At 49.7% G+C, this 16097-nt stretch overlaps 1 protein-coding gene and 1 long non-coding RNA gene across 2 annotated transcripts in view; one reads left to right on the top strand and one right to left on the bottom strand.

Annotated features, from left to right (window-relative positions):
• Positions 1–10639: 10639 nt before the first annotated feature.
• On the bottom strand, positions 10640–15450 carry LOC112546856 (uncharacterized). Its single transcript, XR_003090570.3, has 3 exons — positions 14712–15450; positions 12474–12675; positions 10640–11679 (listed from the first exon to the last, which is right to left on the bottom strand). It is a non-coding gene; the product is annotated as an uncharacterized LOC112546856 (long non-coding RNA).
• The window catches only part of SWAP70 (switching B cell complex subunit SWAP70), an 85274-nt gene continuing 84621 nt past the window's right edge, over positions 15445–16097 (top strand). The window contains exon 1 of the mRNA XM_075927949.2: positions 15445–15599. Within this exon, the coding sequence (XP_075784064.1) occupies positions 15501–15599 (99 nt within the window). The 5' untranslated portion in view covers positions 15445–15500. The remainder of the gene's footprint in view (positions 15600–16097) is intronic.

Here is a 16097-nt window from a genome sequence, read left to right as displayed (position 1 = left end):
AGTACGGCAGGGGCAGGGCAAAAGAAGCTTCACATAGCTCCCCCGCCCCCAGGCCCGCAAACCCTCCTCTGCTGTCCCCCTGCTCTGCGAGCAGCGCGAAGTGCTTTAAAGTGCCTTGTGCTCCTGGCAGGATGGAAGGAGGCGTCATGTGCTCCCCTGCCCCCAGGCCTTAATTGGCCTGGGGGTGGGGGAGCAGCAGGACCTCTGCAGTCCGAATCCACCTGCTTGGCGGGCCAGATCCAGCCCATGGAGGTCCTTTTGCCCACACCTGAACTAGAACCAGCCCAAACCAGCTGGACTGACCCCTAGTAACCTAACTCAGTCACTATAACAACAAGATGTATACTACAACCCAACACACAACAGAAGCAATCTCCAAGAGCCTCTATCTTCGCAGTCACCTGGCATCTCATCTGCATCAGTGAAAAAGAATCTTACCCAGAGGATACGTTTCACAGGGGCAAAATTCGAGTGCAGCATAGTGAGGACTTTTCTCCCAGCAAAGCACTTTGTAGCACTGACAGCCCTCACTGAGCACTGGGGACGTTCTGTCCTCCCTTACATGGTGGTCCAGTCACTTCAAGATCATGATAAGTACTCTCTTTGCCCTTCCCCAGGGTCATAATCATGGTGGATGTTTCCCGCGTGGGCTGGGGAGCCCACTTAGGTCATTGCACAGCTCAGGGGATATGGATCCCAGGGGAAGCCAAAGTGCACAGAAACATGCTAGACGTGTGGGCAGTCCATTTATCATGCCAGGCCTTCCTCCTGCTCAGTCATCCCCTCCACATTCCACTGCTGTTCAACCATACTGCAACTGGAGTGTACATGAATAAGCATGGTGGTGCCAAGTTCCCTCCCTCTGCTCTGAATCAGTCTGGTTTTGGAACCAGTGCATCAAGAACTGTGTGACGCTTCAAGCTGTGTACCTACCTCGCACGCAGAATTCCCTGCCTGGCACGCTCAGCAGGATACTCTAGTTCAACCACAAGTGGTAGCTACATGCTGCCATGCTCCTGAACCTCTTTGTAAAGTGGAGCACCCCTTAAGGGACTCTGCTACTCATGAGAACTGAAAGCCCCCCCTTTGTTGTTCAACAGGAGGACCATGGACAGGCAACCTATGCCATGCCTTTTCCCCCATTTCCCTCCTGTCACAGGTGCTACACTAGATTTGCTGGGACAGAGTCACCGGCATAGTGATGTCCCCTCTGCTCTTGATGACCTCCTGAGGTCTCTTCTAGCTCTATGATTCTATGATCAGTTATCAAATCATCCAATAATACAGCAGGGAATCAAGCAATGCGGCTGACACCTGTAAAAATTGCTTTTTGTTAATTTTCCTTCAAGTGGCTGAAGATATAGTGGTTTTATTTTGCTTTAATCTAAACTAAGAAATCCTTCCTCGATAATAAAATCAATTATTATTAGGGCTGTCAAGCAATTAAAAAAATTGTGATTAATCGCACTGTAAAACAATAATAAGAATACTATCTATTTAAATATTTTGGATGTTTTCTACATCTTGCAATATATTGATTTCAATTACAACACAGAATAAAAAGTGTACAGTGCTCACTTTATATATATTGTTTATTACAAAACATTTAGGCTACGTCTATATTTAGGCTGTTTTAGTGCAAAAACCCATGGAGCGTCCACACCTCAAATGCACTTTTGCACAAGGAAATCAAGTGTAAAATGGCAGAACAGAGGGCTTTTTCTGCCATAGGTAAACCTCTTACAAGGGGTAACTCCCTTTTGCGCAAGAGTTTTTGCACAAAAAGGCAAGCGTGGATGCTCCAGAGGAAAAAGCACAGGTGCTCTGATGGCCATTCTGTGAATGGCCATCAGAGCTTTCTTGCGCAAGAGCGTCCATGAAGTGTGGACGCTCTCTTGAACAAAAGCACATGGCTTTTGCAATGTGCTTTGAGGTGTGGACGTGCTCTTGCGCAAGAAGTTTTTGTGCAAAAACTCTTGCGCAAAAGGCTTTTTGCGCAAGAAGCATGTAGTGTAGACATAGCCTTACACTGTAAAAAAAACTTCAGTACACCTCACTGAAGTATTGTAGTGCAAATTCTATCATGAAAGCTGAACTTAAATTCTATATAATCAATATATTGGTGTCCTATTCAAAAGAGTCCTTTTTTAGCTCAGCCCCAGCTGTGGGCGGCAGAGGAAAGGAGGGGGGTAGAGTCTGCTGTGAGCAGTGCAGAGTCTGGGGGGGGCTCAGCCCACAGCTGCAGGTGGCATAGGGCTCGGGTGGGGGTCAGCCCCAGGGGGCAGAGAGAGGGTGACTTGGGTAAGCCCTGCTGGGGGAAAGGGGACAGCTTGGGCAAGTCCTCTTCCCCCCCAGGCTATTTTATTTTTTAAAATATGGTCACCTGGGAGGGGTGTCAGGGTCTTTACTTTTCTTATTTACTTCTCACTGGAGCTGGAACCAGCTTCAGGGGTTTTTCCTCCTTTCTGGCTGCTCCATTTTTCCGCGCGCCCTCTGGTGGTTGTTTCCATTACTGCGCCTTACCAGAAACGGCTCTGGAGCAGCTCATGCTGGTTTGCCGCCCTCTGCGATTAACTCGAGTTAATTTTTTTAACGTATTAATTCTGCCCTGCGTTAATCACAGGCATTAACACCCAGTAATTGACAGCCCTAATGATTATTATTATTACCAGCTAAACCCTGCCTCACAGCTGCAGTGCTGTGGATGTAGGGGTGGCAGAGATGGGAGTATGCGGCGGTGAGGTGGGGCAGCTTGGGGAGCAGGCGCAGGGGAGGGCGGGGAATGGAAAGACCTGGGGTGTACCGGTTCAGGGGGGCGAGGGAAGGAAGGATTGAGGGTGGTGGGCAGGGACCTATCACCAGCCCCACCACTCACAGCATCTTCTTGCTTTTCTTTGTCCCCAGGCCTGATGTGCCACTCAGAGAAGTCATTGTGCTGTGGCAGCAGCTACTTGATGGACTGTGAGACACTGGCCCCACTGCACTCTGCTGTCCCCGCCGCTCCCACCTCCCGGACAGGCTGCTCCTGGGGCATAGAAGCAGAACTGGGCCCTGTCCCATGAGCCACCCACCCCAGCAAGAACAGGTCTGCTGTCCACTTGCTGGGTGAGGCACCAAGCCCTACCCTGAGCCCCCGGCAATGGCAGCCCGAGGGGAGGGGCCCCAGTTGTGCTCATCACTTCTCACTCATTCTGGCATTTTCAAGAAACTTCACGTGTCTTCTCCAATATTCTCTGTGACAGATGGAGTGATGGACACCTCTCCTTTTAGAATAGTATAGATTATCATTATTGATGATTTTGGGTCTTGCCTCATGGCGAGTGCATAGAGCACTGATCTCGAGGAAACCAAATTGGTTTCTTTAAGCCAGTGGTTCGTACCCAGGGGTACACACACTCCTGGGGGTATACAGAGATCTTCCAGGGGATACATAAATGCATCTAGATTTCTGTCTAGTTTCACAATAGGCTACATAAAAAGGTGAAGTCAGTACACACTAAAATTTCATATAGACAATAACTTCTTCATGCTTCTCTATATCAGTGGGTTTCAAACTTTTTTTTTCATGACCCAGCTGAAGAAACTTGTTGATGCCCGTGACCCAGCATAATTCTATCTTTGGACTAGATTGCAGGCTCCAGGGTGGGGTTTCAGAGGGGAGAGGTTGAGGGTGCAGGGGATGAAGGTTTTGCCTGGGGGTGTGGGCTCTAGGCTGGGACCAGAGGTGAGGTATTTGGAGTGTAATCTGGGGGGGGACGGGACAGAGGGGTTCGTATGTAGGCAGAGACTCTGGGCTGGAGCATGGGGTGGGGTAAAGAGGGTGCGAGCTATGGGACGGGGCCAGGGATGAGGTGTTTAGAGTCCAGGAGGGGGTTCTGGATTTGGGGGGGCTCAGGGTTGGGACAGATGATTGTTGGGGCACAGGCTCACCTCTGGCTCCCTGTAAGCTCCCTGTCCGTGATGCAGTGGGATGGTAAGACACGCTTCTTGCCTGTCCTGGCCCAGTGGACTGCACCCTGGAAGTAGCCAGCAGCAGGTTCAGCTCCACAGACTACTCCCACCCCAAGCTTTTTCTCTACACACCCATTGGCCAGTTCCTGGTGTGTTGGAAGGAGCTCCTTTTGGGCTTTGTTTAAAATGGGATTGGCTTCATTTTTTGGCTTGTTTTCCTTTATTTCCACCTAGGAGCTGTATCTGCTGCTGACTACTTCCAGGGCATAGTGCAGTCTGCAGTTCCAGGACAGGCAGGTAGCTGCCTTAGCACCCCCACTGGTCACCCTGCAGCAAGGTGACCCAGTGCCCAACATGCCGCATCCTAGTACTAGGTTGCAACTTGTCCTTTGAAAATCACTGCTCTAGATACAATACACTTAAATGTAAGTACAATATTTATAGTCCAATTGATTTATTTTATAACTATATGATATAAATGAGATGGTAAGCAATCTCCCAGTAACAGTGTCCTGTGACACTTTTGTATTTTAGGTCTGATTTTGTAAGCCAGTAGTTTTTATGTGAGGTGAAACTTGGAGGTACAGAAGACAAATCAGACTCCTGAAAGTTTACAGAAGTAGGGAAAGGTTGAGAGCCACTGCTGACTACAGCTTCCCTGGTACTACACACTTCCTCCTTAAACCTCAGTCACTGCTGTTATGGTAGTGATTATTTTACTCTTCTTAGTCCTCCACCCACATCCTCCCACACAGCATGTGAGTTTATCATGTGACTTAGAACAGAGGGGATTGCTGAACAATTCCTGCAGCTCACAATAGCAGCTGCAGCTGACACCTAGGTGGCTAACTTGGGGAGTTAATTTGCAGGGAATTAATAATGTTTCCATTTCCCAAGCACATAGACAATTTACATGTTCACACCCTAGGATAATTAAAGAGTTCTCTCTCCCTTAAGACAAAGAGTTTGAACTTTTTCTGCTTTGTGGTCTTGTGATCTTTAATTTGTCTGGTTACATTTAGCGGAAGCATGTGATGGAGCAGTTCAATCAGAGAACTTGACATTGGCAGGGGTGGCTCTGATAAGAGTTCACTGGTGAAGCTGGCATAGCTGATGACTGGAGTCTCCCCCTATTTTTACCATGCATGGTCTGGAAGGGAAAGGGACACATCTTGTAGATGTTGGTGATCTATATGGTCTTTTTATTGACTTTTTATATACCAATGCAATAATTTAAAAAAACCCTCACTAACAAGTCATTTACCATACAGAGACTTAAACTATCAATTATATGAACTTTTGCATACACATCCAAATATAAAGGACATAAAAGTCAGTACGACTACAGAAAAGACCAACAGAAGGAAAACAATAACTGAGAGAATAACTGCTTTGGGGTATTGGTTGCATGGTCCAGATTGCACCAACGTTTATTAGAAGTCCCCAGCACAAACACAAATATAACTGATGACCCATAAAAGAAATTGTCCTTTGCCCTCTCTTGGATAAATCTACATACAGTCCCGTGGTATTTCTTAAAATGAATGAGAGAGACTTCTTATGAACTGTCATGTCATGTCACACCTTTTCCAGCAGGGCACTGGGGGTCTCTTTCTGGCTTTACATTAGTGAAGAGTTGCCTTGCTCTTAGCAATTGTAACCCAGAGGCCAGCTCTTTAAACCTTGTATAAAAATTCCATTTGAGATCAAGAAGATTAAAAATTGTAGCAAGGCTGATTCCCATATAGGCTGGTTCTCTCACAGCAATGACAATGCACAGAGCATCAGCCAGTCTCAGGGAAGTATAAGCCACAACTGAATATCTACCCTTTGACATCATGGAATTATTCAGCAAGTGGACTGACTGTGCCCTGTATTCCTTAATAGCATCCCAGGCTGCCTTCCACTCCCTGGGGATCTACACCCAAACCTCATTCTGCAAGTCAGACATGCCAAGAAGAAACCCAGGTACCACTAGGAGCACTAGCCTTTTTCCTCCTCAGCAATCCAACCTGCGCCTGTATTGTGCCACCAAATTTGACAGAATAGTCAGAAAGAGACACAGAAATCAGTCCAGAGACCATGACTTTCAGAAACCACCTCACCCTATTCCATGACAGATGGGCAATCATCACCCATGACTACACCATCCAATTCCACTCGTTATTCCCTGCCTGTTTTTGCTCCTCAATTAAGGTAGTATTTTTATTAAAACCCTATAGCATACAATTTGCATATAATTTTGTTAGTATAAAGGTGATTTTTACCTCGTGCAGGGCCAGATTAAGGCATGGGCTAGCTGGGTAGCTGCCCGGGGTGCCAACCTGTGGGGGGTGCCTGATGGCAGCTGTAAGGGGAGCACTCCTGGGCTGCAGCAGCTCCAAGCAGCCACCCTGCAGTGGCCGCTCGGGGTGGGAGCCGCGTTAACCCCCGCAGTGCCGGCCAGCAGCGCCCTTCCCCCACGGCCACGGGGCCCTGCACGGCCTGGCTTGGCTCGCACCGGGCTGTGCGCCAGCGGCAGTAGCCAGGCTGGGCTGGGCACATGCGTCCTGCCGCTGCCAGCTCCGCATGCCCTCTAGCACGCGCCAGGCAGGGGCAGGGCCATGCATTCATACCTCCCCCACTTGCCGATGCGGGACGGTGCATGCGCCCTCCCCCAACCCGGGGCGCAATTAAACTGTCTGCCCGGGGCGCCGGAAGGGCTCGGTCCGGCCCTGACCTCATGTGTCTTATTTTTCTAATTTTAGTGGGGAAAGTTTGCCTCCTTTAATTAGTTTAATGTCATAGTCCTCTGAAATGTAAGATGAATTAAACACACAGATTGTTTCCTAATTCACATGAAGGTTACAATGCCAGCTAATCTTCACGTCTTGTATGTTACATTTTATTTCTGTTGTGGAGAGAGAAGGAAGCAGAGCTGAGGCAGTTGGTTTGAGAAGGCTGTATATAGGACTCTTGAGTTATTGGAGCAACTGCCATCAAAGAAAGAATCCAGGCTAAGCAACCAGTGCCAATAAGTAAACAGTGGCATTTTAAAATGTATAGTGTGTCTTCCGGCTGGGAGCTGCCTGACAAATATTTATTATTTGGTTAAACAAAGAGTAATTAAGCTTGTAAAAACAAAGTAATTGTGACCTCCTCCAGCTGAGCTCAGCAGGGTCTAGTCAGAGCTTCCTCCTGAAAGTCTGAGTCACTGTAAGAGACAATGAGCCAGTTTTCCCTCCCTGCCCTCCTCTCCTGTCTCTTTTTTAAATACAGTAAACTTCCGATAATCCAGCACCTTTAGGACCCAGGGGGTGCCGGATTATCAGATATGCCGGACTATCAGAAGGGGGGGTTATGAGGGGTCTGGAGTGGGGTGGGAGGGGATGCCACCCCAGACCCTTCATAGCCCCCCCTTACGATAGTCTGGCTCTGCCCCAGGCGTCCCTGATTCAGCCGCTGATGGTCAGTTTCAGCAGCAGCTGAATTAGAGCAGCTGGGGTGCTGCTGGATTGGTCCCGCAGCCCCGAGGGGCAGCGCTACGAGACCAACCCAGCAGCACCCCAGCTGCTCTGCTCCCGGCTTCCCCGATTCAGCTGCTGGTCAGTTTCAGCAGCAGCTGAATGGGGGAAGCCTGTCCGGCTGCCCCAACACTTCCGGGTTCCTGATGGTGCCGGACCATCAGGAGTCCTGGAGCATTGGATGCCAGACTAATGGAGTTTTACTGTACCATGAGCAATCGTGTTCAGCACAAAGATTATTAAAAAAAACTCTTAAGAATTCAGACAACATACCTCTGCCTTTCTATAAAGATGTTTCAACTGCATGTATTTGTGTCAAACATGGGAAAAGTTCACAGAACTACTTGTACATACATAACATTATTACAGCAGATTAGTTTATGGGCCAAATGTATCATTATTGTTAACAATGACACTTTACACTATAATGTCAAATGGATTTCAATTTCACCTCTAAAATTTCCACACTTAGGTTTTTGAGTGCCCCAACTCAGATTAGTGAGCATAAATAAAATTTGTAAGAGCCAAAAACTAAGTAATTTATTTGCTCACAAACTGGAGTTTTAGTATGGCAAAGATTTAAATGAAGAAAAGGCCCCTCTGCAGTTTTAGAAGCCTCTTTTAAAAATGTGTCTAAATAAGACATTCTGTACTACTAATTTACCTGTTTTAAATGAGTTTATTTATTAAGCTGGTGTTAAGTTTAAGTCAAGACGCAGAGTGTCTTAGTTCACTCTGTAAAAAGAGTGATGAAGTTAAATTGAAACAAACCTGAAAATAGTGTGTCCATACACAATCTTGTTCCTGTTTAATAAACAGATTTTAAGTATACCTTTAATTAAACCAGTGCAAGTTTGTGCAGACAAAACTGTGGCCCAATTCAGGAAATCACTTAAACGTGGTTAAGTGTAATTGTGTGTGATGTCCCATTCAATAGGGCTACTACTCATGTTCTTAATGCTAAACACTTGCTCAAATGCCATGCTAGATCAGGGCCTCTTTAGGCTACAATCGGGGATAAAGATGCTAGTGCAAACTTATGGCACAGCCTGCAAAGATTTTCCCTAAACTGACTTTCTCTGGGGATTTTATTATGACTTCATTTTCTCTTACATTGTTATATATACACAATGCCAAAAATTAACTTGCCTTGTGCAAAATACGGAAAGAGTTGAAGTCCACTCCATACGAAGATTCCAGTCTAATTATGGGTACGTCTAGATGACAGAGCTCTGCTGCGTCCAAAGAATGCATAGAATAATAGAGCTGGAAGAGACCTCAGAAGGTTATCAAGTCCAGCTCCCTGCCCAAGGCAGGACCAATCCCAACTAAATCAACCCAGCCAGGGCTCTGTCAAGCCAAGACTTAAACACCTCTAGAAATGGAGATTCCACCACCTCCCTAGGTAACCCATTCCAGTGCTTCACCACCCTCCTAGGGACATAGTTTTTCCTAAGATCCAACCTGGACCTCCCCCACTGTAAGTTGAGACCATTGCTCCTTGTTCTGCCATCCTTCAGTACTGTGAACAGCCTTTCCCCATCCTCTTTGGAACCTCCCTTCAGGAAGTTGAAGGCTGCTATCAAATCCCCACTCACTCTTCTCTTCTGCACACTAAACAAACCCAAATCCCTCAGTCTCTCCTCATAGGTCATATGCTCCAACCCCCTAATCATTTTGGTCGCCCTCCGCTGGACCCTCTCCAATGCGTCTACATCCTTTCTATAGTGGGGGGTCTGGAACTAGACACAATACAGGCAGTCCCCGGGTTACATGGATCCGACTTACATCGGATCCCTACTTACAAACGGGGTGAGGCAACCACGCACTAGCTACTTCCCCCCAGCAGACCAGGGAGACGCGAAGCTAGTGCCCACCCCCAGCAGACCAGGGAGACGCGGAGCGGCTTTTCTCAGCAGACACCTCAACTTGAGAATAAAGGACTGAGGGAAGTGAGGTGTGGGAGAATAAAACTGAGCTCTGGAGAAATGTTTGGCTAGAGTTTCCCCTACAATATGTACCAGTTCCGACTTACATACAAATTCAACTTAAGAACAAACCTACAGTCGCTATCTTGTATGTAACCCGGGGACTGCCTGTACTCCATATATGGCCTCACCAGAGCCAAATAAAGGGGAATAATCACTTCTCTGGATCTGCTGGCAAAGCTCCTCCTAATGCCTAATGCCATTAGCCTTCTTGGCTACAAGGGCACACTGTTGACTCATATCCAGCTTCTCATCCACTGTAATCCCCGGGTCCTTTTCTGCTGAACTGCTACTTAGCCAGTTGGCCCCCCGGCCTGTAACAATTCTTGGGATTCTTCCGTCCCAAGTGCAGGACTCTACACTTGTCCTTGCTGAACCTCATCAGATTTCTTTTGGCCTAATCCTCTGATCTGTTCAGGTCACTCTGGACCCTATCCCTGCCCTCCAGCATATCTACCTCTCCCCATAGCTTAGTGTCATCTGCAAACTTGCTGAAGGTACAATCCATCCCTAATCCAGGTCATTAATAAAGATGTTGAACAAAACCGGTCCAAGAACTGATACTTGGGGCACTCCATTAGAAACTGACTGCCAACCTGACATCGAGCCGTTGATCACTACCCATTGGACCGGACAGTCTAGACAGCTTTCTATCCATCTTACAGTCCATTTATCCAATCCATATTCCCTTAACTTGCTGGCAAGAATATTGTGGAAGACGGTATCAAAAGCTTTGCTAAAGTCAAAGTACAGGCAGTCCCCGGGTTACGTACAAGATAGGGACCGTAGGTTTGTTCTTAAGTTGAATCTGTATGTAAGTCGGAACTGGCGTCCAGATTCAGCCGCTGCTAAAACTGACCAGCAGTGGCTGAATCAGGACGCCTGGGGCAGAGCAGCTGGGGTGCTGCCAGGTTGGTCCAGTAGCGCCCAGAGCAGCGCTACAGGACCAACCGGCAGCGCCCCAGCTGCTGTACCACAGGCGTCCGGAGCAAAGCCGCGGAGCACGGGGGCAGCGGGACAGCCCAGACGCGCCGTGGCTGTCTTGCTGCCCTCGGGCTCCGCGGCTTTGCTCTGCTTTGCTCCCCGTCTCCCTGGTCTGCAGACCAGGGGGACAGGGAGCAAAGCGGCGGAACACGCGGGCAGCGGACAGCCCAGATGCGTCTGGGCTGTCCGCTGCCCGCGTTCTCCGAGGCTTTGCTCTGGAGGCACAGGTAAATACAATGGCGGTGGCCTACGAGAGGCTAACCCTGGCAAACCACCTCTGTTTTATTTGTTAGATAATGCATTTTTCTGCCTTGGCTCCTTGTGATTCACTTTAGATAAAACCTCAGAAAATCCACACTGTGGGAGTCTAAACTATTTTATCTGATGGCACTGAAAGCCTCATATTTACCTTTCTGCATTCTCAGCTATCCAATTAAGATTATTCAGTAGACTATTTGCATAGACAAAATTTGCTGCTTGATTCCTATTCAAATGAGTAGAACAGTTATACTCAGTCATTATGGAGAAATACATTAACTGGATGCGTCTGGTATCACCAGCAATTAACAGTTTGTTATTTAAATGGTCGCAATTATATTAAACATTAGAGTTAACACCTATTAAGATTCATAATGAATTCCCCACTAGTGATCAATCCATTATGCGAAAAGAGCATAATCACCAGAATCTGTGGATTCCAAGGCCTTGGATACAATATGCAAAAAAAGTATTCCAAACAAACACTCAGAACATACATCAATTTCCAGCAAAGAAAGTGGTTCATTGTATACATGTTTGGCAGAAGCAAAGTGGATTAGAGAGGGGTCCTTAAAGACACCCATGCATAGCCACAAGGGCTTATTTGTTTAACGTAACAAATGGATAAACATAATAAACGAGTTCACAGACATTGTACTTAAAATGGCACTTTTCCCTCCCCCTTTGAAGAAAATAAACAGAACCTCTGCTTTCTTCGACTCACACTTCGTTTGCCTCAGCTGTCCATACCTTGGCATTATTCCAGACTCTCATCATTCCTCATCTTTCTTTCACTTTGCCTTTGTTTGCAGCTCTGCCTCTCACCCCCGCCACAACACTGCCTTCCTTACCCTTGAGCTTCATTTCCATCCATGCCTTCATTTTCCCTTGCTAGGAGTATTGCAACCGCCTTCTCTTTGGACTCTTTAAATCCAGTCTCCTCAGATGCCAGCAAGTGCAGAATGCCTTTACATTTTTTCTCAGGCATACAAAAACTGTGAACATCAAACAATGCTATTGGCTTCTTGTGTATTTCAGGACCCATGTAAAAATTGTGCTTATTTTAAAACCACCAATTAATTTATTTCATCCCAGTTCACTGACTTTGCCTTTTTCCACTCTCTCCTCTTTTCCCTCCATTTACCAGTGATTTCCTTCATCTCCCTCAGACAGTATCAATGTGCCCTCTGGAGCAGGGCTTGGCAATCTATGGCTTGTGCAGGCCCGGCTGTAGGGCAAGGCGAGCAAGGCCGTTGCTTTGGGCCCTGCCCTTCAGGGCCCCGCACTGCCCGGTGCCTGCCTGCCCCCACCCACCTGGCTGCTTACTTGCTACCCTGGCTGGGAGCCATCCGGCCACGCAGTGCAGCCAGCCACCACCACATGCCACCTTGGACCCCACAAACTCTTTGTTTGGGCCTTTGAGCCATATATAGCTCACTTAGGCTCGAGCTCAGCCCCCCACCCCAAAATGAAGAGCCCATGCTTGGGATCCAGCCTCATGCCCTTGCAAGACTGGAGCCGAAGCCAGCGCCACCTTCCTGCGGGGGAGGATGGAGAAAGCTCTGAGCCTTGCTGTGTGATCGGGGAAGAAGCCGGAGCCACAAATGGCTCTGTGTGCGCACATGATCCTCTTCCCACTCCCCTGGTTAGAGGAACAAAGCAGCGACAGACGTGCTGCCTGGAGACTTTTCCTGCAGCTTCATTGGCCAGAATTCAGCCAATGGAGCAGCAGGAAGCCATGCCTGCTGGGACAGGAAGCCTGTGAACAGCGCAATGGGCAAAAGCAGACCTGGCTGCCATCTTGCTCTGGAAGGACCCACTGCTGCCATGGCTGTGTCCCCGCTGCTCCCGTGCACTGCTCCACGCCCTGCCTCACACTGCTGGCGTGTACTGTGCACTCGCACCCGTCGGAGAGCCTCATGGGGCCATTGGAGTCTGTCATCAGCCTAAGCACCTTCTTCTTAATGCTGACAGGCTGCATCCTGGCCAGCCTGGAGAGATACAAGAAGCATGACTGAGAGGGCTCCTGCCTCCTCCCCTCTGGCCAGACACCTACCCCCAGCCCACTCCTGCCCCCTTCATCCTGGCCAGATACCCACCTGCACCCTCCCTCTGGCCAGACACCTACTCCCAGCCTGCTCCTGCACCCTACCTCCCACCCAGATCCTGTACCCCATTCTCATCCCACTCACTGGCAGCTCTGTCCTGCACACAGGATCCCTCATTTTTGGCCTCACCCCAGAGTCTAGGGGGACCCATAAAATCCATTAACTCTGGAACTCCAGAAGAGTTAATCTGGCCTGATGCCTTGAACCTCAGTCTTCCCTGCCCTCCCCTTTCCCCCGCAATCCATTGGGCTGGAGCACCAGGGGAGTGAGGTATCTCAGTTGGGAGCCACAGCAGTGAGGGTTGGGGGGTTTTGTAGGGTTTTTTTTTCTCACTTGTGTCGTCCTCAATTGATTTTTCTGTGGGTCAGTGACCCCGAACTAAAAAAGGTTTCCCACCTCTCCCATAAATAAGACAAGTTGAAACCTTCTGTGTTGGACATATTATTTTACTTTCTTTAAAAATGAAGCCTGGCCAACAAGGCCCCAATTGGGGCCCAGCCCCCATCTGGCTGCAGCATCATAACACTCCTGCACACACCCACACACACCAACCCTGAGCCCATCATACACCTGAGCCCCCTGCCCTGAGTCCCTCATACCCTCACATCCCCATGCTTCTGCATTCCTACATCCTCAGCCCCCTGCCATAACATTTCTGTACCCCACGTACCCCAACCTTGTGCCCTGAACCCATCATACCCCTAAACCCACTGCCCTGAGTCTCTCATACACACCAGCCTAGATTCCTGCACCCCCACATCCACAACCCCTGCCCTAAGACTGACAGAAGACAACCTGAATGTGTACATGAAGCTGGATGTGACCAATGATGATGTAAACGTCAAAGAAATGTGGGAAAAGATGCAGCAGCAAAAGTCCCATTAAATAAAGCCTGTGAATACAATGTTTACTTTATACTGTTATTAATCATCATGATGTCAGTTATTAGTAATATTAATTTGTACATTTTCAATTATGAAAATGGGCCTTTTTATATGGCTCTTTGTTGATCGCCTGTTCTGAATTTTGATGTAGTTTGGCTCTTTGGTTTGAAAAGGTTGCCAACCCTTCTTTAGAGCTGCCTAGAACCTGCTACCATGTTGCTCAATGATTCACCATCTTATTTCAAATGCTGCTTAACTTCATCCATTTGTGAGACTAACAAATGCTGCAAACCCAGTAGAGATAGCATGTGTGTGCAGGTCACACAAAGCCAAATGGAATCATCGGTATTGTTTTAAAATAGTTATTTGAGAGAGAGAGAGAGAGCTACCTGTTGGAGATACCCTGAAATCTGCAAACAGACGCTTTGAGACAGAGCATTAAACACTCATCAGTTTTGCTAGAGCAACATATTCCAGATTTCTTTTAAATTCCGCAGGAAACACCCATCTCAAAACATAAACATTCCTGTAAGCCAACCCCTCAAATGATTAGATTTCCCCTGAACTCTAAGGCCTGCTCCTAAAAGCACTTCTCAATCATTAAATGCTTCCCTACTAACAGTTCCACACAAGCTACAGGGGTGGTCTCCAACCTTTTTAAGCATGAGATCACTTTTTGAATAAGTGCAATCCAAGATCTACCTCAAACCCAAATACCCTTCCCTCCCCTTTGTGCCCCTTCTCTGAGGCTTTGCCCCTGCTCACTCCATCCTCCCCCATCTTCCTTCACCAGGCAGGGGCAGTGGGTTGGGGTGCAGGCTCTGGTCTTGGATTAAGGGATTTAGCGTGTGAGAGAGGCTCTGAGCTAAGCTTGAGGCAGGCCGTTGGCATGCCTGATGGGGTTCTAGGTGTAGGCTCTGGGAGGGTGTTTGGACGCAGGCATGCTCCAGACTGGGAAGGGGCTTGGGATACAGGAAGAGGGTTCATCACTGGGGCAGGGTTTCAGGATGTGGATTCTGACTGGGCACCACTTACCTCAGGTGGCTCTTGGGTGGTGGTGCAGTGGGGCTAAGGCAGGATCACCCCTGCCCTGGCCCTGCACTACGCCCAAAAGCAGCCAGCAAACTCCCTCCCAAGTCCTGTTGTGCCCCCTCTTGGCTCTGTGGAGGTAGGATACAGGGTGGGGAGCACCTTGACATCAGCACCCTCCTCTCTCTCCCCTGCAGGAGGCTACCAGGGGTGGGAAGAGGCAGTTCCAAGACAGGTGCCCAGCAGTAGGGGAAGCTGAAGTGCCAGCCTCTTGGCCAAACCAGTCAGGATCAGCTGTCAGAGGCACCAAGATCTACCAGTCGATCCCGATGGAGGGGTCGGTGACCCCTGCACTACGGTGCCTGAGGCGGGTTGTCCCGAGGGGGCCGCAGGCGGGTGGGTGCCTGAGGGCCGGGCTGCTCTGTCCAGTGTTTCATTCCGGCCTTCCAAGCGGGCTGCAGGCGCGAGCCGCTGTCAGAGGCCCGCAGGCCGCTGGCAGGGGCTCCGCTGGGCTCACCTATGACACGCAGCCCCGCTCCGGGGGCGAGCGGAGGGCTCGACCCGACAAGAGCGGCGGGGCTACCGCCTGCCGGGCGTGCAGAAAGCGAGGCCCCACCGCCCTTCTGCCCGGCGCGGGGCGGCTCGCGAGGGGGGCGGGGGCGGCTGTCGCGGGGCCAGTCACCTCCTAGCGCCCGCGGGCCGCAGCCGGGCTGGTTGGCTGCCGGCGGGGCGGGGCGGGGCGCGGCGGCGCTGGAGCTGGAACCGGAGCCAGAGCCGCGGGAGCCGGCGGCGGCCATGGGGGCGGCGAGAGAGGAGCTGCTGAAGGCCATCTGGCACGCCTTCACCGCCCTGGACCTGGACCGCAGCGGCAAGGTCTCCAAGTCCCAGCTCAAGGCAAGTGCGGGAGGGAGCCTCGTGCCGCCGCCCGGGACACTCGTCTGGCTGCTGGCGCGGGGTCCCGGCACTGGGCAGGAGCAGGGCGGTTGCAGGCTCTCAGCACGGGGCCTCCCGGCTGGGATTCCTCCCTCTCCTCTGCCCCCGCCGAGAGAGGAAGGAAGCCGCTTGTGACCACCCCAGGGCTGCTGCTGGGGAAGCAAAATCCGTAGCCTCAGCTGCTCTGCACGGGGTATGGGCGGAGAGCAGGAGCCTTGTGGCAGCAGCTGTCTCAGGGAGGCTTGTTTTTTTGGCTCCGTGGTGACACTGCTGGATTTCTGTGAGGACAGACACACTGACACTCTCTTGGGATGCCCCCGAAATGGCGAGGCTCACTTTGAACCCAGGGAGGGTCTTAAACTTCCTGTGCCGACACGCTTGGATTGGCCTGGGTATGCCACCTTATAAGTTTGCAAAGTCTCTGTATGTGTGTCTAGGTCTTGGGCTGCTACCTGTGTG

The sequence above is a fragment of the Pelodiscus sinensis genome, chromosome 5, assembly GCF_052426305.1.
Source record: "Pelodiscus sinensis isolate ZL-2025 chromosome 5, ASM5242630v1, whole genome shotgun sequence".
Classification (NCBI taxonomy): Eukaryota; Metazoa; Chordata; order Testudines; family Trionychidae; genus Pelodiscus; species Pelodiscus sinensis.
Note: the sequence above shows the minus strand (reverse complement) of the source record. Positions and strands in the feature narration are given on the sequence as shown.